Source organism: Coturnix japonica, chromosome 2 (genome assembly GCF_054131305.1).
Source record: "Coturnix japonica strain WE chromosome 2, WE-NBRP24, whole genome shotgun sequence".
Classification (NCBI taxonomy): Eukaryota; Metazoa; Chordata; class Aves; order Galliformes; family Phasianidae; genus Coturnix; species Coturnix japonica.
In genome coordinates, this window is record NC_140664.1 from 135,840,574 (window position 1) to 135,867,825 (window position 27,252).

General features: G+C 49.5%; 1 protein-coding gene across 6 annotated transcripts; it reads left to right on the top strand.

The window, feature by feature from the left end:
- Window positions 1–16: 16 nt before the first annotated feature.
- Window positions 17–27,179, top strand: CCM2 (CCM2 scaffold protein). Of its 6 annotated transcripts, none has more exons than XR_014943232.1 (12): window positions 17–251; window positions 17,960–18,133; window positions 18,365–18,448; window positions 18,994–19,177; window positions 20,224–20,360; window positions 21,039–21,174; window positions 21,656–21,713; window positions 22,327–22,465; window positions 23,021–23,159; window positions 24,597–25,528; window positions 25,648–25,827; window positions 26,805–27,179. XR_014943232.1 is itself a non-coding variant. In XM_015852935.3 (10 exons), the coding sequence occupies exons 1-10, from the start codon at window positions 222–224 to the stop codon at window positions 24,875–24,877; spliced, it is 1,362 nt and encodes a 453-aa protein (XP_015708421.1). In that variant the 5' UTR covers window positions 17–221; the 3' UTR covers window positions 24,878–27,179. The 6 variants fall into 6 exon arrangements, 4 of the variants coding, with proteins under 4 accessions (XP_015708421.1, XP_015708420.2, XP_015708422.1 ...); XR_014943231.1 differs by lacking the exon at window positions 17–251 and adding an exon at window positions 11,494–11,682; XM_015852935.3 differs by having other exon boundaries at window positions 24,597–27,179.
- The last annotated feature ends 73 nt before the right edge of the window (window positions 27,180–27,252 follow it).

A 27,252-nucleotide genomic window follows, 5' to 3' on the forward strand; every position in this document is an offset into this window, starting at 1 on the left:
CCGAGCGCCGCGCGGTGCACGCCGGGAAGCCGCCGCCCAAGATGGCGGCAGGATTGAAAAGTGGTCGGCGGCGCTGAGGCGGCCCAAGGTCCGACCGCTGCTCCGGGCCGCTGTGCTGCCTCCTCCCGGCCCCGTACAGCCTCACCCCGCCGCCCCAGGGCTGTTGCGGGGATGCCCCGGAAGGGGCCGGGGCCGCCGTTGCAGCTGCCGCTCCCGGAGCCATGGAGGAGGAGGGCAAGAAAGGCAAAAAGGTGAGAGAGAGAGAGAGAGAGAGAGGGGGGCTGGGGGTGCGGCCTGCATTGGTTCCATTGGGCCCTTGGTATCGTTAATGTGAGTGGAGCCTTGGTGTCGTTAATGTGATGTGAAAGTGCTGCTCCACCTCATCTGGACCTCATCAACCTGTGTTTCTTACCCTGCTGCTCAGCCCCGTTTTATGGCGTTCATTCTATAGGGGAAAACAAAGCTTGAGTGTAATGCGTGTAGAATGAATCTTTCTTGCGGTTGTGGTGATATAACAGTGAGGGAATGAGCTGGTTTTGGTGCTGTTTCAGCTGGGGATGCTGTAGGCAATGGGGCTTCGGGAGGTGGCGGCAGAGCTTCCAGCTGTGGGCTGTGAAGTGTTGGGATGCTGAAGGACTTAGAGCCTGTTGTGATGCTTCCTCTTGAATTACTTAATATGGGGTTAAATCAGAAGAGTTCTGCTTAATGTTCTAAGCAGGGAAGGAAATAAAGCTCCTGGTCCTCATAGAAAGGCTTTGTAAGCCTTTGGAGGTGTTCAAGACCAGGCTGGACGGGGGCCCTGGGCAACCTGATCTAGTAAAGGTGTATGTTTGGTGGCCCTGCTAGGCAGGGGGGTTGGAACTACATGATCCTTGAGGTCCCTTCCAACCCGGATCATTCTGTGTGATTCTGTGTCTGTGTAAGGGCTGTGAGCAGTGTGATGGCATCAGTGGTGTGGGTGGGAGCAGGCACGATTTCTGTAGGTGGTTCTTCCTCAGCACACGATGTTTCCTTGCTCAGAAATCCCTTTTTGCTCTAAGAACTCTCACTTTCAAGGCTTCAAAGGATGTATATATATTTTTATATAGCCTGAGTAAATGGGAGGGCAACTTTTGGGAAGACAGAGCTCTCAGGATCTGGTGGGAGGGAGCTCTTCCTGTCTGCCTCACCGCAGGGAGTGAGGAGGAGGCAGCCTGTAGAGATGTGGCTTCTCTAGTGTCAGCGGAACAGACAGCTGGGACAGACTCCCATCAGGTCTGTAGATCTCTAAGGGTGGAAGTCAAACAGCTGTAAGGTTTGGAAGGGAGTTCTGCTGTTCACCCAGTCTAAATCCTGCTGTCTGTTCAACCTCGTCCTATGCAAAGTGTTTGAGTGGAGTTTGCTGTGGTTTGGTTTGTGCCCTGCTGAGAAGGGGTTGGGTTCTTCTCTCTATCCCCATTGGTGTACAGGCTGATAGAATCCCATTGAGCCTTCTCTTCTTGTGGCTGACCTACTCCCTCTCTCCCAGTCTCCCCCCTGTGCCAGCTGCCCCAATCTTTTTGTCACCTCCACAACCCAGTCCATGTCCCAACACATCCCAGTGTCCTAATGGTGACTTCAGACTGGACATGGCACTGGCATTGCAGTGTCATCAATGATCCTAGTGCTCAAGGACAGTGGTGAGACACTCTGAAAGCAGCTCAATACCAAAGCATGTCTCTGGTTAACAGATGTCTGGTATTGCAGATTTGGTCCCCAGATGAGGGCAGGATTGATCATGATTCAAGCATCTGTGGCTTCATTGCAGTGCTGTGGCACTTCTGAAGCCAGGGCATGGCTGCAGTTCTCTCAGCGCTGTTTATTCCATCTCTATGAAGTCAAGTGACCCTCAAGCATATCCCTGCGGCTTGGATTACTCTCAAAGGTAACTCTGGTTATGTTATCCATTGTGCCTTTGTGGTTCCCAGCCCTGGGAGCTTTAGGGAGAGCTCTTATGCTTTACATCCAGCGTGGATCTTCCCAGGATGCAGGTGGCTGGCCCCCAGCCAGTGAGCTTATGGGTTGAAGCACAACAACTGAGTTTCTTTAGCCCTGTTAACAAGTAGAATTAGAACAGTTTTGGTCAGGGCTGGGAAGAAGCAGGTTTACACAGATGGGGTCTTGGCTGAAACTGGAACTCTATGAGATATTTGTGTATCAGATGTTAGTGTGATCTTTCTGACTCCAGTAAGCCCTGGATCTTTGGTGTCTTCTTGCCTCCCCTGTTTCTGGACTGAGCTGATCTGTGTGGGGCTGCTTTGTCTGTTGCCAGATCTGCTTGTAGGGCTGATCCGTGACGCTGGATTCTTTGTGCCTTTCAGTACTGGTTTGTATTCAGGATGTTGGCAATTCCTTCTCATGCAGATCATTGGAAAACGGCTGCCAAAAGAAAGGGGGCTGGTTCTTGTTAACCTTGGATGCTGCAGTATGAACTCCCAGCCCTAATATATAATACAAAGGGACTGGGATGGAGGCTCCATCTCTTCAGAGTTTCTATTATGAGACATTGCTCTGCTGGGTGAGGAGCTGCAGGATGGTTCCTTGCTATCTTGAGCACGCAATATTTGTGCTGGAAGCACCGCCTTCACAAGGCAGCATTCCTGTCTGGGAGCCTGTGGCTGCGGGGTGGCTGTTCCATGACTTCACTGTGAGATTATGCAGGCCACTTCAGTGATACTAGATCATGATATTTTTTTAGCTGTTAGATATTTTCACACCAATAGAAGCACACAAATACTTGGGCTCTGTGTGGTTTTGAGCATGGAGGGCCCCCCCTGTGTGTTCATTTCCAGCTGCAGCAAACCATATGGAGAGCATTCCTGCAGGCTGGCTCTGTCACCAATTACTCTTTCTCCTGTTCCGAGACTGCAGCAGCCACCATCTGATCCCAGCTCTTTCAAGGCCATTGTGCAGTTTGCTGGTTGGGCTGGGATGCTTTATGAGAGCTCAGGCTTCAGCTGCTTGATGTGTGCTCTCCTTGGGTGCTTTGTGCTTTACAGCTGTGCTATGGATGCACTGCAGCATGTAAGAGGTTGCACTGAGGGCATAAGAAGTATGTACCTCCTTTCTCATCTCTGCACACACACATTCAGGGGAATATTGAATAACCACAGAGGACAAGCTGCTGTGCTCTGCTCCTGGTGCATCCCTTTTACAGGGGCTAAATGTGCTACTTGTGAAGGTGCTGCCTGGTCCCATGGCAGGCTTAAAGTACATGCCCTGTCTTCTCACCTTCTTTTGCTACAAGACAGATCAGTCTTGTAGATGAGAGCAACCAGAGCCTGGTGTGGCTCTTTGTGAACTGCTGGACTTCACTGCTGTCCTAAGCTTTATCAGCTGGGGCTGCAAACGTTGGTGATGGTTACATCAGCTGGAGCTTGGGAAAACCCTGAGTGCAAATCAGCATTTCCTTCATCTTACTCAGAATCTCCACCTGCATTCAGAAGCTCCATGGTGAGTAAACCTGACCTCCTGCTCCTTACAGAGAGGTGGCCCCTGGGCTGGGCTACAGGCTTAGTGCCTCACTGCTCAGCTGCAGGCAGAGCTGCTCTGTCCTTGTCATCATTTCTACTGGTATGTGTGGTGTGCTTAGTAAATGCTGCCACATACGTGTCCTTCTTCCAGATGATAAGGTCAGAACAGGCCCATGTGTGGGCTCTTGGGTTCTGTACCAGCACAAAGATGGACTTTCGGATTCTAGGCCAGCTCTGGCTCTGCAAGAGCTCTCACCCGTTACTCTTGTGCTGGTTGGGATATGAAGAGCAGCTGTGGCTGAGGGCAGGCTCACTTGGATGGTGGTCATGGGGCAAACCAGCTGAGCTAAGACAAGTGTCACATACAGATAGTGGGGGTGAGGTGATGTGTGGAAATAGGAGCAAGACATCGCATCCTGGCTCTGGCAGGGAGCACCTGTTAATGGGATGGTGAATGTTTGGGAGGCAGACCCTGCCTCAAGGAGGGTGTCACTGGGCACCAGTGTTGCTTTGCTGCTGAGATGTAGGGAAGGGCACACCCTGCAGCAGTGCTTAATGCAGTGCAGGTTTTCTCTAGGCTTGTATTGCCTGCTTTGGAGTAGTTTTCACTGCTGTGGGTTTTGCTCTGTGCAAAATAACCACCATATAATTTAGTGAATTCTTGCTTTGTTGTCTGGTAAGGGCTGGCAGACAAAGCCAGACACTGCAGAGCTCGCAAATGGCTGAGGCAATGATACCAGCTTCTGGAAATACAACTTGCACTCAACAAAACTTTCCATTATGGAAGCACTGCGTTCTGGTTTCCAGTCCCAGGGAAGAAAGACATGATGCATCCCTCACCTCATTCCTCTTTGTTTTATAGAGCAGTATGGAGCATTCTGGTTCTCATCCTGTGTGCTTGTGTAACATCCATAAAGCAAGCAGGTCACTGTGGTTTCGTCCCTCTGGAACATCTGTTTCTGTGCTCTTGAAGCTGCATGAAGTGCTGTGGCAAAAGGTGATTCCTGATGAGACTGAAGAAGTCTGTGGACTCAGACAGCTGCTGCATCTGCAGGGATATGGTGAGGAAACCCCCCAGGTTTGCTTGACCCCAGAGTTGAGCACTTGGCTCCAGAGCTGTGCTTTGGGGTGTGGAGGTGATGTATCTTTTGCAGATGTAACAGGCATTGCTGTAGTGTGCAGAAATTGATGTCTGTACCAGTGTATGTATTCCTTATCCACAAAGGAACCTGCAGCTCAGCCCACACAGCATGATAAAAACACAGCAGGGAGTGCTTGGTTCTTGGAAGACAGGCTGCCTGGAGAGCTGCCATGGTGGCAAGCCCTCCAGAATTGGGTTTCAGCAGGCCTTTGCTAGAAGCAAATGAAAGCAACAAGCAGACATGCACAGCAGAGAACTGTTCTGGTGCTGCTGGTTGGGTTATCCTGATACCTGGCAAACAGGTAGCTGTAGTGGTTGTCTGATGCATGAGGGTGTATTGCAATTGAAGTTACACTTGGAACAAGATCTTTGTTTTAAGAAGTGGCTCTAGAGCTTGCTGTGACCAAGGTGCTGCTGAGATCTTTGGTTATAAAGCAGATGGGAGTGATCTTCTCTACAGTATTCCTGGTGGAGGTGAGGAGGATGAAGCATTTGGAGTTGATCTACACATCCATGTCAGGTTGTAAACCTCCTTTTAGGTTTTGAAAGACTTTGTTCTGCTTCTATTCTCATGACAAAGCCTCATGATGCAGATTTTGGTCTCCCACGTCTCAGGACTTTCATTATGTGATTATTGTATGTGTATTCGCCATGCTCAGAGTTGGCTGGGACCACCAGTGGCAAACCTTGGGCTGTAGATGTCTGTTAGCAGCCTGACACTGACAGAGAGGTGATGACTGGCTGAGAGCATCTTCAGCACAGAACAGGAAGCTTGGCAAACCCCCTCCAAAGGTCTGGTAAGGCTTTGGAGCTGCTAAATGGTGTCTGCTGGAAATGGGATCGAGACCAGAAGCTTCAGGTGAGGGAGAGGGGCACTCGAACTGACCATCCTTCTGGAGAAAAGTATTTCCTAATGTCCAATCTGAACCTCCCCTAGTGCAACTTATGGCCATTCCCTCTTGTCCAGTTGCTAATTATATGGGAGAAGGATCCAACACCCACCTCCTCTCAGGGCACACTCCAGGGCTTTAATGTCTTCCTTGTAGCTAGGGGCCCAAAACTCAACAGGATAAGATAGCTGAAATTCAGCATGTCAGCTCTATCCCTGTGTCCAAGGTTAGGGGTAGGTAATGCAGGATATGGGGATGAAATGTAGAATTAATTATGCTGCAGCCTTACAGTGAGTGGAGGGAAGAGAGTTTATGTGGTTTCTTTGATGCAGCCTTTATTTCTAGTGGCTGAGTTGGACAAAACAGGAGGGCTGTGGATCTGACCCATAGCAACGCACTGAACTCAAGGCCTTGGCAGGTGGGTCAGCCTGCATTTAGTGCAGAAAGCTTGTGGTAATAGCTTGAAATAAGTGAGCTTTGGCAGCAAGCACAAGGAAGCAAAGGGATTTATGGAAGCTGATGGTACTGCCAAGATAATGGCAGCAGTCAGAGCATGCAGAGCACAAAGGTCAAAGCCCAGCTGACCTATTTGCAAGCTGTGTGTAATGAGAGATCTTATTTCCCCTCTGCAATTGAATTCCTCTGGGCAGGAATATCAGTGGTAAAAAGGTTCTTAAATGGTTGTTTTCTCCACCCCTTGGCAGAACTTGGAGCAAGTATTCAAGGATAAGTTGACTTGCATAAAACTCCATGTTGTATTTACCTACCAGAAGCACACACAAGAAGTTCATGTCATGCTACAAAGGGTGAGCAGGAGGCAAAGTGAACTTCAGGGCTTCCCTGCCTTTGTTTTGTCATTTCTTACTGGGTCAGTGAAATAACTTCTGTAACGAGAAGAGGAAATAGCCACCTTTCCTGCTTTAATTTCTCCTGAGTGTCATACAGTGTAAACCCTCTTGGAAGAGCAGCTTGAATGAGAGACAGAGTATGTGGGAAACCTCTGCAGCATGGCTGAGCTCACATGAGGAGCTGCAGCAGTGGGGTGCCCACCAACTAACAAGCTGGAAGGTTCTGTTCCTGTGGAGCTGCTGTCCTCCCACCTTCCATAGGGAGCAGAGGAGGAACAGCTCTGGATGGCAGGAGGTAGGTGACTAAATCCATCCCTGTTCACACCCACACGTGGCACTGAGCTCTTTATCCCAGGTGCTGCTTTCAGGGGTGCAGGGGCCCTTCTGTTAAGGCAGCTCTTGGGCTTTGTTTTTTTTAAAGCACGCTTCCTGCGACCTCTCTTTGGGAGTGTTTTCCAGCTCTGATTACTCATGTTGCTCTTGGGTGGGAACGCTCAGGACTCCACATCCTTTCCTTGCAGGAATCAACAGCTGAGGTCTCACTGGCTCTGCAGCAGCATTATTAGCATCAACAGAGCACACGTGTAGGGCACAGATCACCTTGTGTAGGATGAAAAAAAGTGTTTGTTACCTCTGCTTCTTAATGTGCAGGTAGCCAGGATGAAGATGAGGGTGATCTGGATGGTGCCCATGGTATCAGGACACCGTGGAGACTCACCTCAGTGAGGAAATTAGTGGGCTTGCCTGTACCCAGGCAGCTTCAGCATTTCCTAGTTCTTAGAAGTCTGCTTTTCCTGGTCTCATGCACTCCAGCAGGAACCCTTTTGATCTCTTGAGTATTGGCAGAACCCCATGGAATCTGTGGAACTACAATACGGTAGCTCTAAAAGTGTGCTCCGAGCACATATTCCTGAATGACTGCATACCAGTCTCACTGCATTCCCCCACACACACCTCCTCCACCCCAAATGTTGCTGAAGGATATAGATGAAAGGCTCATAATGCATGGAGACCCAGCAGGCGATGTGCTGGAGGTGCTGGTGATGGGGAAAGCTGGTTTCCCTCCCCCCCAATCCTGATCCCACCAGCATCAATGTGTTCCAGATCCACTGTATTCAAAGGTATGGGCTGATCATCCTTTGTCCACACAGTTTACATCTGCCCAGTCCCATCTGGACTTGTGAAATAAGGAAGGAGGCAGCTACAGATTAACCTAAGCCCAAGAGCTGATATTTCACAAGATCAGAGCTATGAGCTGCTCCTGCTGCACTACGGGACAGACAGAGCTGGAATCTGGCTTAGGAAACACTGCTGCTTTGCAGAGAAAGAAGCAAATTCACTCAGTGGCTGTATTGGTATGTTGGGCACAAGGCTGCTTGCTTAGAGCATCAGAGCTGCACTGAGGGAAGCCTGTGTGCTCCTGCAATGACCCAACAGCATGGATGAGCCTCACTCGGATGCACGCTGGGAGGTGAAAGCAGTGGGAGGAGGAGGCCTGGAGGAATCTTTGGGAGGAGGAACAAGACTCTGCTAAAAATAGCCAGGGAAAATTCCTTTCCTCCTGCCTTAAAGGAAAGTCCTGTCTGTAAGGCTGAAGGCCTGGCTGGCAAGGCAGTCCCAACCATGAGAACACAGCACCGTGCCTTGTTCTGTGACTGGTTTTCGTGTGACTGATGTGTTCGACTCGCTCTTTCATTGTTTATTTTTCCTTAAGGCTGACTTGGGCACTAGCTCTCTGTTTTCAAGGGAACCGTGTTTCTGCATTACTTGAATTTAATCATGCTCTTGTTTCAAGAAGCAGCTTTGAAACTGAATACAGTGTTTCTGGCTGAGCCTGGAATCTTAATTATTTTTTATTTCCCCTAATTTCCTAACTTGCTGTGCTGGTGATGCTGCAGCTGGTCACATCTCTATCACAAACCTCCCAGCCCCCAAGGAGATGACAGCAGATTCTATGGGGCCCAACAGAAATGGCTGAGCATGGTAATGAGATCAACCCCAAAGGCTTCAGGTGGGATTTATGATGACCAGGAGGGGCTGGGTGACCAATGGAGCTGGGAAGCAGCCAGATCAGCCTACAGCAAGATCACCTTAAGCTGAATAAGCTGCATGAAGCAGAGATGCCTAACAGCCCAGCAGCAGTGCCTCCATTGCTCTTGCATCTTTTCTCTCCACTGCCTCCATTGCTCTTCCATCTGTGCTGCTGTAGTTCTTTGTTCCTTTCTAACCTTAAAGTGACCAAGAGCCTCTTTGGGCTTGGCTTGGTTTCCATGCTCTGCTGTTACTTTATCACATTTTTGGCCTGACCAAAGTGATTCCCTGGCACCATTGCTGTGTTTGGGGCTGGTTTCTGATCTACTCATATCTACTGCCCAGCCTGCTGTGCTGTCATCTCCCCTAAGCCCTGTGCAGATGTGCTGTGGGAGAATTAGCTGTACCGGTCTGCAATGGAGATAATCCACGCAAGAGGATTAAGAAGTTGTTTCTGCTGCTAATATGGGGGATGCTTTTTCTCCTTTGTGTTCAGCTCAAAAAGCTGAATGTATTTAAAGGGGCTGTTCAGGGCCTCATCCTGCCCACCAGGGAGAGCATCCCTGTGCTGTGCAGCTGCCAGTGCCCTGTGCAGGGACCCAGAGGCTGTGGGGTCTTTCTATTGGAGGTCTTCAGTCCTACCTGGATGTGGGACTGGGCCCCCTGCTGGGGCAGAGGGGGGCCAGAAGGGCCTCTAGCCTCAGTGGTGCCATACATCTATATACAGTGTATATATCATGACTTCAGGGGACCACAGCTGTGCTTTCCAAGAAGCCCTGTCTTGTTCAATGACCACCAGTGAGCTCTTCCTAAATCTGCATGCCTCACCCTATCACCTTGATGGACCTCTTCAGTTCCACCAGCATAGATGTGCCTATGGGACACCCAATAAAGTATAGGAGCAAGAGCCAAGGCAAACTCTTCCACCAGGTCCACAGAACCTGAGGAGGGTCTGGGAGCATCCCTGATTCCCACCAGACCCTATGGGATTTGGGGATGCACTGCAAAGTGCTGGTGTGCCCCCATTCCTCACTTCCAATGTAGGCAGGTGTGCATTGGGTGGGCTCTAAAAAGATGTAAGCAGAGCTCAGCTACAGCACTGAGATTGCAATCTGGGGCTAAAGAGGGGAGAGAAAGCAAGCTGACTTTGGTTGCATTGGTTTCAAGGATTGCTGAGGAATGCATCCCCACCCGACCTCCTTTCTACCTCTGCTTTTATGGCTCTCCCTGGGGAAATCACTTTAATTGATTCTCTCTCTACAAAATTAGTGGCTTGTTTTTGTTACTCCTCTGAGCCCCATTGGCAGCCAGGCTCACTCCTCGCTCCCTTCCTTCCCATCACGCTCCCTGGGAGCAGCTCATAACCTCATTTTCAAGGAGCCAGCAGCCTCCTTTTTGCGAGTGTAAGGGCTGGAAATGCACACCCTAATAAAGCAGCTTTCGGGCTCACGGATGGAGACAGAGCTCAGAGTATGAAAACCAACAAAGCTTGGGAGTATCACCCTGCTGGCACACAAACCCCTTTGCTTCCATAGGTGTGTGGGTGTGTAAACCCACCTACGAGGTGTCTGAGCATCAGCCATGCAGAGCAGTTCTACCCTGCAGACCAGCTGAGCCCTCACAGACATACAAATGCCTCCCCTTCACCACTTCTCCTTTCTTTCCCCCCGTTTTAAAGCTTGCTTTCACCAATGGCAGCATGTTTTGACTATTGCAGCGTGTGACAGAAGGAAGCTGTGGTTATCATGCTTCCGGGACACGAGCTGCTAAGCAAATGAGCACACATAGGTTTGCCGGTGCTTAGGCACAGAACACAGAGCTTGGGCTCCCTGGGACCAGTGGGGCATCCCATCCCGGCAAGAAGAAGCTTTTAGGAACCAGCAGCCCCTGTGCATCTCTTCCGGAGCCAGGAGCTCCATGGAGAGTGAGGTAGGTGTTGGATGAATGGCTCCGAGACACCGTGGCTGTTGCATGTTGTGCCACGCTCCATCACGCCTCCAACCTTGGATAGAAGCACCAGGGCTGTTTCCTACTTCAAGGCGGTGTTGGATCTCATATAGGGCTTGAGAGCTTCCCTGTGCAGGCTGCTGTGAGTGGGTGCTGTGATATTTTGTGTTGGATCCATGCGTTCAACATGAGTTGGGTGGTGCTGTCCCAGTTCTGGCGATGGGTTTTGCCGTCACTCTGCTTTCGGTTTCTATAAGTCATTGGTGTAATGGGATCCTTACAGGATGGCAGCTGAGCTTGGGGTTGGATGCCCTCACATTGAGTTCTGTGGGGTTTCTTCCCATGCTACTACCCCAGCAAGAGGGCTGAGGAAACCCATTGCTGCCCATTGGGCTCCAGTAGCCAAGCCTCATCTCTCCCCTTTACATGGGAGCTTCTTGCTTGGGGATTTCTTCTGCCCAAAGCAGTTACCTGAGTCCCATCCCTTTGGCAGGAGCCAGCTGGGTTTTGTAGCACAGGAAGATGACATTCCCTGTTCAGAGCCCAGTGTAGCCATGATGCTGTATTATCTGCAGGCACAGCTGTAGCATCAGGCCAGGCACAGTAACCATCGAGCTGTCTGCAGTCCCATTTGCCCTACTAACTCCTCTATTTTTGTCTCCCTGGCACGCCCTGCTCAAAGGGAAGTGTTGCAGGGCTGGGCTGTCCCTGACGTCCTTGCATTGCCTGGTGCAGCCTGGTAAATACTCCTCAACCAGGAGCTTCCCTCTGCTCATAGCATAATGGCTTCAAGTTATTTAGGTCTTACTTTGATCTCACTTGTTCCTGTTGAGCTCTTGTGCTCATCTAAGCTTAGAAAAACAGCTCGCTGAGACCGAGCTGTGGGTTTCGACAAAGGCTCTGCAGCAGTTCTTTGCGGTGCTTTGCTCTTTCGTCTCGATTGCTGTTTCTGTTAAGGTCTCTTTCTGTTTGATGAACTCACTTTTAAAGCATCTTCCTTTGCAGACAGTACATCCGTGCATCTCCCATGCCCCAGCTCAGCCCCGCTGCCTCCCAGGTCTGTAGGATATTTCCCAGCACAGAGCATTTCCCGAAGTGATGGTGGTGATGCTCCCTCTATGGGAAGCTATGCAGCATGCTGGGTGAGCAGCAGCTCTGAAATGCCAGCTCTGGGCTGCAAATCGACTCCAGCTCTTCCCAAAAGACCTTTGAATGTTTGGGATCATAAAGGCTGGTGTCTATGGGTCTGTCCTCATCCTTCTGGGTGTTCCCCTGCCCTTGCAACATGTTTCAGCCTGAATCTGGAGGATCTTGCAGGATCTGGAAGGGCTCAGGTATGGACAAGGGTGAGCTCCTGAGACCCAAGCATTGCTTATAGAATCTGCCAGGACCTCTGGCTTTGCTCTTATTCCAGATCTGAGCCCACTCTGAAGAGTGAGCAAAGCCTCAAAATGGTGGTAAGGTAACACTTTGCTATAGAAAGGGAAAGGGGAACTTCACAGAAACCAAGACAAAGGGTAACTGTACATTTAAAAGTGCAGGGAAAGGGGGAATTGCAGACACTTAGTCAAAATGAAGCCAGAGAAGAGGGCAATAAAGATAAGAAGAAACTGTCCGGAGACCTCTGACAAGAAGGATTAGATCCCCCCCCGGGCAAGATGATGCCGACATGGGAGAACAATAACAGCAGATAACACCAAGAAGAAAACAGAAGAAGAATTTCACCCCAAAACGTCGGCAAGGGTCGCGGGGAATGGGGTCAGGGGGAATGAGGGAATGGGGTCGCGGGGAACGGGGCCATAGGGAATGTAATGAATATGTAATCAAACTGAGGAGGAGACTATTGATTATGTATTAGCTTAACCTATATCTGTAACACACTTTTCTCTTTACGGTGTGCAAGTTTGGAGGAGCTATCCCCCTTGCACCCGGCGCTGCGCAACGCTGGAATAAACATACCTGCTTTATAACCCATATCTGGATTATAGAGTTTGATTCCGCAAGTCAATTTGGCACCCCAGATGGGACCCTCTCTGTTCGGCTGCAGGACCAGCTGAGAAGGGGGACGCCTTTGGCGCGCCCCGAGATTTCTCGGAAGGACTCCCCTCCCTCATCTGATCACTGCAGGAGCAGACAAGAACCATCTATCGGCGGACCAGGTATGTGAAATGGGGGACCCGTAAGTCGTGAGGAGACGTCCTACGCAGGGAACAGTGGAGTCGGCGTGCTCCCCCCCAAGGGACGTGAGCTCACGGGTTAGGTTAGGTTGCCGGCTGGGTTAGGACTCCCTAGGGAGTGCCTACAAAGGGGCCAGTAAGTCGTACGCATGGTAAAAGAGCTATTGCTCACATTCAGGTGATTGCTAATTGGGCAGAGCTTGTCTGCTCTCTGGTACAGGGTGATTTGGGTAATCCTGGGATAATTGGTATCGTACAGCGCTGTTTATATAGGTGACCTAAGATAACAACTAGCACCAGTGTTCTTAACATCTTTGGTTAAGCTTAACAAATGATATATTGTAATTCTGTGGTTTTTTTTTTAATTCTGTAATTCTGAATTGTCGTGTGAGTGTGGTGTGAGTGAGATGCAGCACAGCTGCGGGGCGAGTGCGGAGTCCCGACCCGCGGTTCCGTCCTCCCGCGAGGGAAACGGCCGGGGACGGACGAAGCGAAAGTTGTCTCCAATACTTGTTTGTCTTTGTTTAATTCATGTTTATTTTGTATTATTAATTACTGGTTGTTGTAAAGTATGTGGTCATAAGTCATAACAATGCTGTTGTGTCAGAAGTGGTTTTACTTATAAAAGAATACGGTGGTTTATATTAAGTTACGATGGGAAAATCACAGAGCAAAGAGGTCCCTGCGCGCTCACCCCTGGGGTGTATACTGGCACATTGGCGAGATATCGCTGGGGAACCAGGAGGAACCCTGAGCCGAAAAAAAAAAAAAAAATCCTGATTAAATATTGCAATCAGTGGTGGTTGATGTATAAGCTAGAGGACAGGGACAATGAACATATAGAGGGATGTCTGTGTGGAATGAGTATCAAGCCATTTATGTGATACTGTGTTCTGCCTGCGAAGAGGTGTAAGGGAGGTGGGTCAGTCAGTGCTGGCTCTGTGGCGAGAGGTTTATAACTGAACAATATGGATTGCTAAGGGAAAGTTATAAGGTAGTAAGGGTGTTTATGGAAACTGAAGAACTGTGTTGCTTGATTTGTGGGTTTTGAAGGGAATGGGACAAACTGTTTTGCTGGTATAAAAAAGTGTAGTTGTTAATGGCATACGGAAGTATAGTTGAGGGTATGTGGAAGTGTAACTGAGGGTACAAATAGTGGAATAGTGTACAGAGGAAAAAGGGTTAAAGAGAAAGTGAGTTTATCTGTGCTGGCATGAGAACAACCCCCCCACACCGTTCCCCTGCAATCAGAACTCTCAGAGTGGGAGAGGGAGCCAGGGTCAGAGACTGCTGCTGTAAACAGCAAAGGGGGAGGTGGAGAGGACAGGGCATTGGAAGTGAGAATAGCCTTCATGTGCAGAGATGTGGGAAATCTGAAATCTGGGCAGCACTGGATGGCTCTGGAGAGGAGGTGAAATGTAATGATTAGAGTTTGGAAAGCGAAAAAGTTTGGGAAGGACACAGGTTGAGGAAGGCAAAGATAAAAACAGGGATGTCAGGTCTGAAGAGAGGAGTACAATAAGAAGAAAACAAACAAACAACAACAACAACAGAAAACAAAACAAACACCTGATTGAGAATCAGAGATGTTCAGGAAATTGAGAATAATAACAGCTGTTACTGTTGTGGTGCTAGAGTAGGGCCATAGGACCCAGAGATCCCCCACGAGGAAAGGGGAGGGAGGCTTGAAGAGCCCAGGGAGGGCTCTGCTCCGCTGGAATGAAAGCAGTGTACAAACTGCAGTGGGACACTGGTAGAGAAATCCGACCAAGCTGAGTGAGAAGGAATTGTCTCTGATTGCAGAGCTGAACAATGAGAACTTGGGAAGTTTACCCTAGCAGATACACCGATGAAACTGCAGCTAAAGAAGCAGGATAAAGTAGTTCATTTTCTGATGGATATGGGAGCTTCTTACTACCCATAGATGGTTTTGTAACATTAGTAGGTGCTACTGCCCAACAAGAAAAGGCTTACTTTTGGAATTAATTAAATATAAGCTAAGAAAACAAGTAGGAATACAGGAATTCTTGTACCTGTCAGGTTACCCTGGCAAGAAATTTAATAAAACTGGAGCTAAGGGTCAAACAATATTGGCTGATTAAGAATTGTAAGTCTGACTATTAACACAAACTGGGAAAAACAATGTTATACCCCCAGGAGCCACAGCAATCTCAAATAAGACACACTTAGGGGTGTGGGCATCAGGGCCAAAAAAAAAATTAAGTTAAAAGCAAGAGCTCACCCACTCAGGGTAAAGTGATGCCCTTTGAGGATATGTGACTGTAGAAGGATAAAAGAAATAATAGATAATTTTTTTGAGTTTGAATTACTAATTGAATGGGAATCCAAGTACAAAACTCCAGTTTTGCCAATTTGCTAAATTTTCGGTAGTTTGGTAGAAGTCATGAGGACAAGTAATAGAATTGTTGAATGGATACACTCAATGATGGAAAATCCATGCACTTTATCAACCAAGTTAAGGAATGACTAGGTGGAGTTTACCTTCTGGATTTGAGGGATGTCTCTTCTGCCTGGTTTGGCTAAAGGAAGCCTAAGGTTATTTGCCTTTGAATAGGAAAGCCCTAATAAAGGGAGAAGAGACTCAGTTAACCTGGACAGTGTTACCCAGGGTTGTGAGAACAGCTGAATGATTTTTGAGAACCGGTCAACTTGTGAGCCTGAGACCTGGGATCCTCCATCCTAGGGTGGAACTTTACTGGAGCATGTGGATGCCACAGCGACAAAAGGACTGTGTAGAATAGACTGAGAGTTTGCTGAGTTTCTTGGTTTACAGAAAGCACAAATAACTCAGAAATTACAGCTGGACTTTGAACCTTAAGGACTGCCAAGAAAGAAGCCATCTGCTAAGCCCCTGAGCTGCAAACTGCCAAGGAACTCCATACGTTCCCAGGAATGACAGGAGGGTGCTGACCATGGATACACAGCTACGGACTGATGGTAAACCTCAAACAGCTTGAAGTGAGTAAGGGATGGCCAGGGTGCCTGAGGGCAGTGGCTGCACTAGTGCTCAATATTCAAGAAGCCCATAAATCTACACTGGGCCAAAGGATACCAGTTTTAATATCTCATACAGTGTTTACTGTATTGGAGGCAAAAGGGGGACATTAGTTCATTGGCTCTCACCCCAAAGATTCCTGAAATACCAGGCCATCCTGGTAGAGCAGGGTGATGTAGAAATAATTGTGACTAATATTGTCAACCCAGTATCTTTCCTTAGTGGAACTCCCGGAGAACCAGTATTACATGACTGCTTTAAATCAACTGAAGCTGCACATTCCAGCCAGTCAGTCGAACCTGAAGGACGAACCCTTAGAAGATGCAGAAGACACCTGGTTTACCAGAAGCTGCAGTTTTATGAGACAAGGAGACTGTAAGGCAGGACATGCAGTAACTGCTACTGACCAGGTAACCGAAGCACAACCACCAGCTGTGGGGACTTCCCCTCAGAAGACTGAAATAACTGCCTTGACAAGAGCTTTAATCATATGGACAGATGCTAAATATGTGCCACACGCTCATAGTACCATCTGAAAAGAGCAAGGATTGCTCACACACAAGGAAAACAGCCTGATTTAAATCTACCAATGGTTATTATATGTTGTAAAAGACATCAGAAATGTAACACTGTACAGGAAACAGAAAATAAGATGATAGATCAGGTGGCAGAACAGGCAGTTGAAGAGGGCTTCAATTCCAGACGGTAAACTTAAAATCTCTGAAGCAAAGTCAAAACCTGTAAAATATTCTAAAGAGAACAGGAGTCCAATTAATAATTTAGAAAGGAAGAGAGCAAGCTGACAGATGTGTGCATGCCCAAATGGACACATTATTATGCCCTTTAGTATTTTATGGAAATTGGTTATAAGGGAAGATAAGAGAATATATTGGGCAAACCAACACTACAAAGTACAGTCCCAGTACCAGGAACAGGGCACAAGTGGGCCTCACAGGAGAGGGCCTTCCAGGGCAACAACGGCAAATTGAGTTCACAGAACTCCCAAGAAAAGGGGGGTATCGCTGTATGAAAATTTCTGTAACCTTAGAAACAATTGAGGATGCTGTTGCAGATGCTTGATGGACAATCCAAAAGGAGGTATCCTGTTTATCCAAAGATGCATTGCAACATGGAGTAGGCAGGGATAACACCGATTGGGGAATAGTTTTCTCTGGATCATGTGATAAACTTACTAGTTGCCAAATTTAGGATGACTAAAACAGCTTTTCTTAGTCTGCATCACCTTGCTACTCTTGGTGTGTTTTACTTGTGTTGTTATAAGGTGCTTTTTGTATCTGTGCCAGGATACCAGAGGGGAATATGGGGTTTGGAAGAGACATGAGCTGAGACAAAAGGTAGAGAGCGGAGCCAATTTGAGACCCATTAAGAATCTAGCAGGTAAAAGCCTGCTAGATTAAAGAAAAGGGGGGAATTGAAGAGTGAGCAAAGCCTCAAAATGGTGGTAAGGTAACACTTTGCTATAGAAAGGGAAAGGGGAACTTCACAGAAACCAAGACAAAGGGTAACTGTACATTTAAAAGTGCAGGGAAAGGGGGAATTGCAGACACTTAGTCAAAATGAAGCCAGAGAAGAGGGCAATAAAGATAAGAAGAAACTGTCCGGAGACCTCTGACAAGAAGGATTAGATCCCCCCCCGGGCAAGATGATGCCGACATGGGAGAACAATAACAGCAGATAACACCAAGAAGAAAACAGAAGAAGAATTTCACCCCAAAACGTCGGCAAGGGTCGCGGGGAATGGGGTCAGGGGGAATGAGGGAATGGGGTCGCGGGGAACGGGGCCATAGGGAATGTAATGAATATGTAATCAAACTGAGGAGGAGACTATTGATTATGTATTAGCTTAACCTATATCTGTAACACACTTTTCTCTTTACGGTGTGCAAGTTTGGAGGAGCTATCCCCCTTGCACCCGGCGCTGCGCAACGCTGGAATAAACATACCTGCTTTATAACCCATATCTGGATTATAGAGTTTGATTCCGCAAGTCAACTCCAGCATTTCATTTATGATACCTCTTTACACAAAGACCTCGTAAGTGTTGCCCAAGGAACCCTTGATTTGGAGATGGATGGAAAGCAAGCATCACCCAGTCCCATAGGATGAGTTGCTTGCTTGTGTGCTGTTGCTGGCCACCAGAAAACAATGCAATTTGTAGCTCTAAAACCTGACCCAGTCCAACTTCAGGCTGGTTTGGGTTCATACAGCAGCATGAGCAGAAATGCGTTAGTCATTCTGTATTTGGGCACTGCAGAGCTGATGTCCTTGCTGTCCCCTTCCACCACCAGTGTCAGAAGGGTTTTGGGAGCCCACAGCACAGCCCAGCTGCTCGTTTGCTCTAATTTGGTGCAGGAACCGTTCACCCTAACAGCCCACTGTCTCCTTTTCTCCCTGCAGCCTGGAATCGTGTCCCCTTTCAAGCGAGTCTTCCTGAAGGGTGAAAAAGGACGAGATAAAAAGGCCCAGGAGAAGGTTACAGAGAGACGACCTCTCCATACAGTTGTGGTGTCGCTGCCTGACCGTGTGGAACCAGACATCCTGCTGAATGACTACATCGAGAAGGAAGTGAAGGTACTCTCTACCTGCCTGTCACCCGAGCTCCCCTCTTGCAGACCCTGTGGCTGCCTGCATTACCACCAGCACAGCTCTTTCACTTTCTTTATCCCCTTAAGATGCTGCAGCTTCTGCCTTTGGGGTGGTGCAGAACCTCGGCACGCTGCCATGTTGCTGTCCTCTTTGCTTGCCCCTCTGGGGGCTCATTTGCTGTGTGTACGAGATATACTGACAGTTTTTCTTTTGCAGTATTTAGGGCAACTCACATCTGTCCCAGGGTACCTGAATCCTTCCAGCCGCACTGAAATACTGCATCTGATAGATAACGCGAAGGTGAGCGCTCAGCCCTGCAGAAGGCAGCTAATGAGCTGCTCTAGTTCCTGTCATTATCAACTCAAATACATGCACACAGCCTGATTATAAGGTTTTCAGGGCTTCCCTGGGGGTGAGTTTCGGTATGATTGGGACTCTCTTTCCCTGGGTTACCAGTGTGGGAAGCCTTGGACAAGAAATTGCAGCCACACACCATTGGAGCTCGGAGAGGAAACGTGGGATTCAGAGAGAATTGTGGGCTGACTGGGGAAAGAAGGGGCATCTCCCTCCTCCAGGTTGTAGGAAGGTTTGGGGATCTGGAGTAGCTTTGTGTGGAGTCAGCTTTGTTTGGGATTATGGACCTTGCTGGTCTGAGCTGACTTTGCAGCCATCCCTTTGTCTTCAAGGGTTAACAGAAGGCTGTGGGATTTTACCTTTAGAGGGAAGGCCCAGCAAACAAGTCCTGTAGATAGATGAGGGGAAGGGTGAAGGACCTCCATCCAGATATAGGACAGTCACCAAAGGGAAAACAATTCTGTTTTTTAATGGAAATGCATTTATTGCAGAGGGCACATCAGCTTCCAGGGCAGCTGACCCAAGAGCACGACGCTGTGATCAGTTTGTCTGCCTACAACATCAAGCTGGTGTGGAGGGATGGAGAAGATCTCATCCTCAGGGTCCCCATCCATGACATCGCATCCGTGTCCTACATTCGAGATGACTCTGCTCATTTGGTTGTGCTGAAAACAGGTAAACTGGGGCTGACATGGGCAACCAGGTGTTGGTTGTAGGGTTGTGGGTGTGAGAAGGGAAGCCCTGCTCTCACTGACTGTGAGTCTGAGCAGTAGTTCTGGGAGCCAGAAGGGCAGGAGAACAGTGCGTGTTGTGGGTTTTGTAATCATGGAATCACAGAATGTCCTGAGTTGAAAGGGACCCACAAGGATCACTGAAACCAACTCATGACTCGACACAGTGACCCCCCAAAACCCAAACCTCGTGTCTGAGAGTGGCATTCAAATGTTCCTTGAGCTCTGACAGCTCAGTCCCCTGGGGAGCCTGTCCCATGCTCACCACTCCCTGGTGCAGAATATTTTCCTAATGCCCAGTCTGCACTGAGAAGGGCCTGGGAATCTGTCCCCAGCAGCTCTTTGTTAAACATGCATGGTTTGGGTTTGAAGTGTTTGGAGAAGGCTGAGTTACTTAAAAGACCTAACGACAGAGACTTGCTGGATTACAAACCCTGTGACAGCAAAGGGCAGTCTAGAGAATGAATGAATAACTGACTTACAAGGCTGTAATTCCACTGTTGGATTCCTGAGGCTGTCTGAGCCATGGAAATGAAGCCAGCGATTCATGGAATTGTCAGGAACCTGCTCTAAATTACAGGTTCTTCATTGAGATGCTTTCAATACATGCATCTCTTTATCACAGGTGGAGCTCCTACAGGCTTTCTGCTCCGGGGTGTTTTCTTCTGGCTGTGGGATCCTGTGCTCCCCTGTTCTGTGGGCTTCGCTGTCCCTTTAGGGTTAGAGATCATAGTGGTGTGCAAAACCTCCCTAAAGCTTTGCTGTCATTTGTGTTTTCACTGCATAGAAACCTCTGTGCCCAGCCCAAGCCCGTGGAGGGGTAATACCATGTCATCCTGTAAGCCTGATGTGGCCATTTCTCTGCTGGGCAGGTACAAAAGCAGCTCCATGCACACTGGTCGTGAGATGCTCAGAAGACAGCTTGGCTTGCAAGGACTGATTGTTTGCTTACTGCCTTGGCCTTTCTGTGATGATTTCTGTGTTTCTCAGCTCAGGACCCTGGGATCTCTCCAAGCCAGAGTCTCAGTGCTGAGAGCTCCAAAGCTCTCACCTCAGGCTCGCTGTCAGAGAGCGGTGTGGTACCCGTAGAAGCTTGCTGCTTGGTGGTGCTGGCTACAGAGAACAAAGTAAGGCTCAAACCACTCAGTTCACACTGTTCCATGGTGTGGTTGTCTCTGGAGTCACACTAGAATTGCACTGGGAATGGGACTGCAGACACAGATGCTATCGGAAGATGACTGTCTTTTGTTTGTGGTGCCTGCTGCCCAGAGCTTTCTCTGGCAGCAGGAAATCTATGAAGACAACTGAATCTGTCCCACAATAGGATTTGCTAGCGGGGGTGTTTTCATGATGCTGACCTGGAAATTTGTTTTGTCCAGCATCCAAACCCAGAGGTTTTGATCCTGGCCTGTGTGATTCTCCAGCAGAAACCCTTTGCCTTGAGGCTGGGGTTTTGCTCTCCTTTTCAGCTGCATTTTCTGTACTGTTCCCTGAGGCGACTGCACCTATTTGGGATGTAGGTCATGTAGCCACAGTCCCAGGCAGCAGGAGAATAGGACAGAGCATCAGCACGAGGTGTGGGTGTTATCTAATAGCTGTGAGCTGATTGTTCAGGCGATGGAGCTTCTGATCACCTATTGCCTCAAACTGGTTGGTGGAATAGAGCTGGAGTGCTTGCCTGGCAGTATAGAGGAGTGATGAGAAATCAAATATGTCTAGCACCAAGGCAAAGCTCTTGGGACATTGCAGGAGCTAAGAGAAAAGCCACTGCGTTATCTCACCACCGCATCTTGCTCCCTTTTCAGGTGACTGCGGAGGAGCTGTGCTCACTTCTCAGCCAAGTCTTCCAGATTGTTTACACTGAGTCCACAATAGACTTCTTAGATAGAGCAATATTTGATGGTGCGTCCACGCCAACACGGCACATGTCCCTGCACAGTGGTAAGTCCCTGCCCTCTCTGCTTGCTCTGCCCCCTCTGCAAGTCATTCTCATCCTCACCAATGTCTGTTGCCTCTCTACAACCAGCCAGCCAGCCTGGCACTTCCCCCTCCTGCAGGGTCACCTCTGTATTGAAAATAAGTCCCTTTCTTTTAATTGTTTAGGGGTTAGAGTGGCATGAGGACCGTCTCCTGCCTAGAGATGTCTCCAGGCTATATGAAGCTAGAAGACATTAGCCTTAGTGTGTCCTTTTCCCTCATACCCTTTGTGTCTCTATTCATGTTGGGTGGAGGTAGTTAATAAAGCTGTGCCTTGTCCCACTGTCTCTGCTGGGTCTGCCTGTAACCAGCCTGGCACAGCACCATTCCCCTCCAACACCATCTGTATGTCCCCATCACAAATCAGTGTGTAGGGCAGTGGCTGGGAAAAGCTCTAAGCTTCTGCCTCACTAGCAGCACTACAGCATGAATGTCTCTCTTGCAGATGACTCTTCTACAAAAGTGGATGTTAAAGAATCATACGAAACAGAAGCAAGCACTGTGTAAGTGGAAAGCGAACGTGATAACTCAGCACTGGAGACAGTGCCTCATTCATGCAGCCCTGCTGTCTGTCAGGTTTAAGCACAAAAGCAGACAGTGCTGCAGTCTGCACTTTGGAAAGTTTCTGGTCAGCCTGGTTGGACCATTTGATAGCATTTTTGTTATCTGTCTGCGTGCAGGACTGTGGTCCTGCCTCCTCAGCGTCCTTGGCTGCATTGTTCTGTTACTGCAGCTTTCTGGGGAAGGTCATGTGTGCAGAGCAGAGCTCACAGAGCTGCTTTGTCATGTTTCTTCCTCCTGAATCAGTGACCATTGGAAATGGCAGAAGCATCTGTGGGCTGAAAACCTGATGCATGAACGGGTTGTTCCCTATTGAGAATCTGAGAATTTCAAATTTAACACCAGAATAAGGTGTTTGGGGACCTCTTTCCCCATTGGTCTGAAATGTGAAAGCAATTGGAGGGGATCTCTTCCCCTGTAGGGCTTCATATTCAACACATCACAGGGACAGCCCCTTTGTGCTGCACATGACCACTCCCCTAGACTCTCCCATGCTGTGCTCAGCAGGAGGTGCCTAAGGAGCTCTGGGTAGCTCACAAGCCATTTGTGTTTCAGTTCCTTTCCAGAAACCTTGGATGCAGGTGACAACTCTCCCTCTTCCTTCTTGACACAACAGTCTCCACACATCAAAACCATCAGTGAGAGCGAGCTGAGCACTACAGCCACAGAGCTGCTCCAGGACTACATGATGACGGTAGGGTGCCCTCAAGGCTACGTCTGCCCATGGGGAAGGGTGGGAAGGTTTTCTTCCCTTTTGGTGTTCATGGGAGCACATTTGTGCCCTTGGCATCGTCTGAGCTCCTCCCTGTTGGTTCCAGCATTGTCTGGGCCCTGCAGGTGATGTGATTTTGTCCACACTGGTGAAGGAATGCATAACCCTTTCAAAGTACTCATGCCTGGAGACCAGTGCAGGCTCTCATCTTTCCCATTCTAAAGCACCTGCACCCTGTTGTCCCCTCTCACTGTGATGGGGCACACACAGCGTTCCCATGTCCCATGCTTAATGACCTGCATTTCTGCAGTGTGCTAGCAGCTTTTCCCAGTTAAAAAGCTGGACAGCTGGCAGCTCAGGGCAGTTTGCACCATCCCATCCTGCTGAGTTCATCACCGCAGCTCAGTGGCTCTCACCACAATAGAAGCAAACCCCATTCCCAGGCTTCCCACCATCTCTTCTCCCTCCCATCTCATCAGAACTCAAAGAGTGCTCTAAAAAAAATCAGCACCGTTTGTGGTGTGCTTCTGTCCTCAGCTACGAACAAAGCTCTCTTCCCAAGAGATCCAGCAGTTTGCAATGCTCCTGCACGAATATCGCAACGGAGCCTCGATACACGAGTTCTGCATCAACTTGAAGCAGCTCTATGGGGACAGTAGGAAGTTCCTGCTCTTGGGTGAGTGTCTTCCCTTTGTGTTTGGCTTTGTTTTTGCCTGCTGGTGGTTGTCATCTAGGCTTCCAGATGAGCTCCTTGGCTCCTCTATCACCTTGGTTTGGTGACTTAGTGGTAGCACTCGATGTCCTTGGCCAAGCAGTGAGGTGTTAAACAGTACAATTTGGGTGTTCAGCTAGTTGGACTGATGAGTGCCTTGAGGATCTGTGCTCTCACAGTGTGGCCTTACAGTCATGGAAGGAAGGTGCGCACCAAGTACAGTACCAGCAGACACATGCTGACACCATTACTTGGGAGGCAAGCGGGACCATTTCCTTTCCCTTCACTAAAAGGAGGCCAACTGCCTCAGAGGCTCTCAGAGTCCCTCAGCTCAAGCTCCTTGCTTTCATTTTGGCTCTAATAATCCGAAACAACATTAATGGCAGAGAGCAAAGGAACCTCAGGGCTGAGCACAGGGCCCTGCCCCAGCTCTCACTCACGAATGCCTGGTGCTGCTCTCATTTAGATAGAGAGCTGCTGAAAGCAGTCAGAGTGACTCAACAACACAGGGAGGGGGGGCTGTGTGGCCTCCACTCCTTTTGTCCTGGGCACACAGAAGCAGTCAGGCATCTGCATCAGCACAAAAGCATTTTCTTTCATCCCTGTGCACACAGCCTGCTTGCTTTTTATGTTGCCATTACCAAAGCCAACACACAACACAATCCCTGTGCTGGGAGGCTGATTTTATACTGACCACACTGCTGAAAAGCAGCTTAGACTCAGCTTTCCTGTAAAAAAATCATAGAATGGCTTAGGCTGGATGGGACCTTAAAGATCACAGAGCTCTTAACTCCCTCCTGCAGCCCCCAGCAGAGACCTTGCAAATTTTCAGGTGTACCCTTCCCTTGGTGGGGAGGGGAAATCACTATGGCCCTAAAGGTGGGGTTGGGAGAGGCGAGGGGAGTCAGTAGCACGCACAGAAACTGCCTGAGACAGAGCTGTGTTGGCTGCTATAATGCAGCCACTCACTCCATAACCCCATGCTGTGACCCTGTGGTGACAGTGCCCAGTGTGTGACGCTGGCCCACAGCAGGGTGCAGGGATGGGGACAGATGGCCCCCAAGTGCTCCGCATGCACTCTGCTGGGGGCCTTAATCTCACGCTGATGCTGTTACACTAACGAGATGAGCAAAGCCCAGCAATATGGCTCAGTGATGAAGTCGCAGACAATCCTTTTGAGCTCAGAAATCCCACTTCAGGCCCAGGAATTGTCCTTGGCTCATACACATCTGCCTTTCTTGGGGCTGTCATCATGATACACAGCCACGAAATGGGAGCACCAGCAGCCCCAAAAAGCACCGCTCAGAGCCTGAACCCCAAAACGAGCTCCTTTAGTAACCCCTACCTGCATGAAACACAGCAGCTCATGTTCTCCTCCTTGTCTTTGCTCCCCTGGGAAAGGCCTGCGGCCCTTCATTCCCGAGAAGGACAGCCAACACTTTGAGAACTTCCTGGAAACCATCGGGGTGAAGGACGGCCGTGGCATCATCACGGACAGTTTTGGGAGGTACAGGCGGACGCTGAGCACCACCTCCAACTCCACCACCAATGGCAATGGCGCAGCTGGCAGCTCTGATGACCAGTCTGTGCCCTCAGAGGAGGACGAGTGGGACCGGATGATCTCACACATCAGCAACGACATCGAGGCGCTGGGCTGCAGCATGGACCGCGACTCCTCCTGAGAGCCAGCCGGCTTCAACAGCACCTGCCCAACAGACCCTCGTTTCCAAAGAGGTTTTTGGGGTGGAGCAGGATGTAGTCACTCTCCCACCCACACCAACGGCCATCTGTGCCCTCTTACTGTGAAGGTGTGCGTTGCCACAGGCACGCTGCAAAGGAGGAGCCAGGCAGGAGCCCATCCTCCAGCCTTCCCTGGTTCCGTCAGCCGAGTGGGGAGCAAGGCTGGGAGAGCCCTGTATGGAAACAGGTTGCCTACAGCCCTCTCCCTCCCTGGTTTACAGTTTTGCACATGGTGTCCTTCTTGTAACTGCTCTCCTCCTCCCCTCTTTTGAATGAAGTTTACCACAATGTGAATTATTTAAGCCTAGCCTTGCAGTTGGCACAGCATTTTGCATCCAGGCCTGCAGGGGCTCTGCTTCCCCCCCTCCACTCCATCCTCAGCTTGCAGCCAGCTGGGCTCACCAGTTTTGTGCTTTCACTTCTGTCCTGCAGGGAGCCTGGATTACAAACACCACCCGACCCACTCCTTGCCTTTGCTCCAGCAGTTGGCAGGATGGAGGCAGCACCTGTCCCACGTTCACAGTCGTGGGAGGTGACACAAAGCCTCTGCTGGCTCCTGAGGTCCCCAAGGACATTATCACACACCCATGGAGGTGAGAGCTGCTCCTGGACAAACACAATGGGGTCTCCAGCACACAGTGTACATATTGTAAATATTTTACACGTGGTTATAAATACACACTTATTTTTTTAATCTATATCCCTTGCCCAGGAAGCAATCCTGCTTGAAGGGAGGTGCTGGCAGAACCCACAGGCACGCAGCTCTGCTTGCTGGGCACACAGGAGCTGGGGTAGAAGCAACCACAGTCAGCACAGAAACACAAGCAGCAGGAAGAGAGCACAGGCTTGAGCAGGTCGTAGAACTGGAGCTTCCTATTCTTTGCCCACTGCTGTGAGTATGAGGGGAAGCACAGGCTGCAGCCCATTTAGGGAAGGACTGTCCCTGTTTTGTTTCATACTCATGAGTGCTGCTGCGCTCAGCATTGTACCCCCCCAAAGCCCTGCCCTTGCCCAAAGCACCTCCAGCACCATCCAGTGAAGGAGGTGGGATGGAAGAAGGACCAAATGCAGTGAGGAGTAGGGGTGGTTCTGTTATGTATAACACAGGGACACAGAGGTGTCCCTATGCCCTTGCCTGGAGCTGGCTGGCCTCTGCAGCACCCAAACCCAGACACTTGCTCAGCACTTTGCAGGAAAAATCCAGCCCCTCCAGCACATTCCTCTGTGCTTTGTCCTGTGCAGGGCTGCGTCTGCATCCTGCACTGCTTCCACTGCAGTAACACATCCCACAGCTCCCACTGCCCTTCCCATGTTGCTTATCCTCCACAGCCCCATGCAGAAGCTTGCCACCATCCTCCCAGTGCCCAGGCTGCTCCCTCATTAACCAAATGACTTCCCATTGTGGATCCATGCTCCCTTATCAGCTGGGACAGAGCCCACCAGAGCCAAACCTTCATCCCTACATCCTCCCCCTCACTCTGCTCTGCCCCTCTGGGTACCTCTTACCCTGCTCCTGCAGGCACAGCAGTCCAGGATCGCAGCCCCAACGACCCCACAGCTCAGTGCTTCATCTTTAAAAGGTGCACACTCGTGTCCTGCTATGGGGCACTTCCTTTTAAAAGGCAGCTCCACGCAGCAAATCACAGGCCATAAAACTCTTCCCTTCGCCATTTGAGGCTGCTCTATCAGCAGAAGGACCACAAGCAGGAGAGCAAAGAGAGCTGCAAGCCCTGCAGCAGCATCAGGGTTAGGAACAAGTAACAAAACCTCACAAGTCAGGAGCACAAGCATTGAGCTCCCACTGAGCATGGGAGCATTGCTCCAGCACCCTGGCTATGCTGAGTCCTCAGTGCCTTCTTACACATGCAGGTCTATAAAGAAGAAACCACCACCACCGACACAGACAGCGTCAGGAAATCTGGAATAGCCCTATTTTTGGATTGATTGTATACAGAGATGCATTTAACAGAAGCCGTAGCAGCTCACAGGTATTTTTTTATACCCTTCCTTACCCCCCTTTGCTGGGAAATGTGATTTAGTTCTGGACAGAACTGGTTGTTAAAGCTCCGCTGAGGTGACCGAGTGTTTCCCCCACAAAACCCCACCTGCTGCTCCCCCCCAACCATGACAAGCCCCCAAGACCCCGAGCACCATAGGGGGAACCGGGGACACCCCGGGGGTGTTTTGTATGTAATGCTTTCTGTATGGAGTATTTGTTACAGGTAAATATAACTCTGCACCTGGCTGCGGTCTGTCTCCTTGTTAAAACCCTCACCTGCCTCTCTGCTGTGCCCCAAAGTATGTCATATTTAACATG

Coding starts and splice junctions, on each gene's coding strand:
- CCM2 (XM_085539083.1), top strand. CDS start 11,509: ATGCCAGCTCTGGGCTGCAAATCGACTCCAGCTCTTCCCAAAAGACCT. Junction 18,449..18,993: donor ATCTGATAGATAACGCGAAG/GTGAGCGCTCAG, acceptor CATTTATTGCAG/AGGGCACATCAGCTTCCAGG. Junction 22,466..23,020: donor TCCAGGACTACATGATGACG/GTAGGGTGCCCT, acceptor TTCTGTCCTCAG/CTACGAACAAAGCTCTCTTC.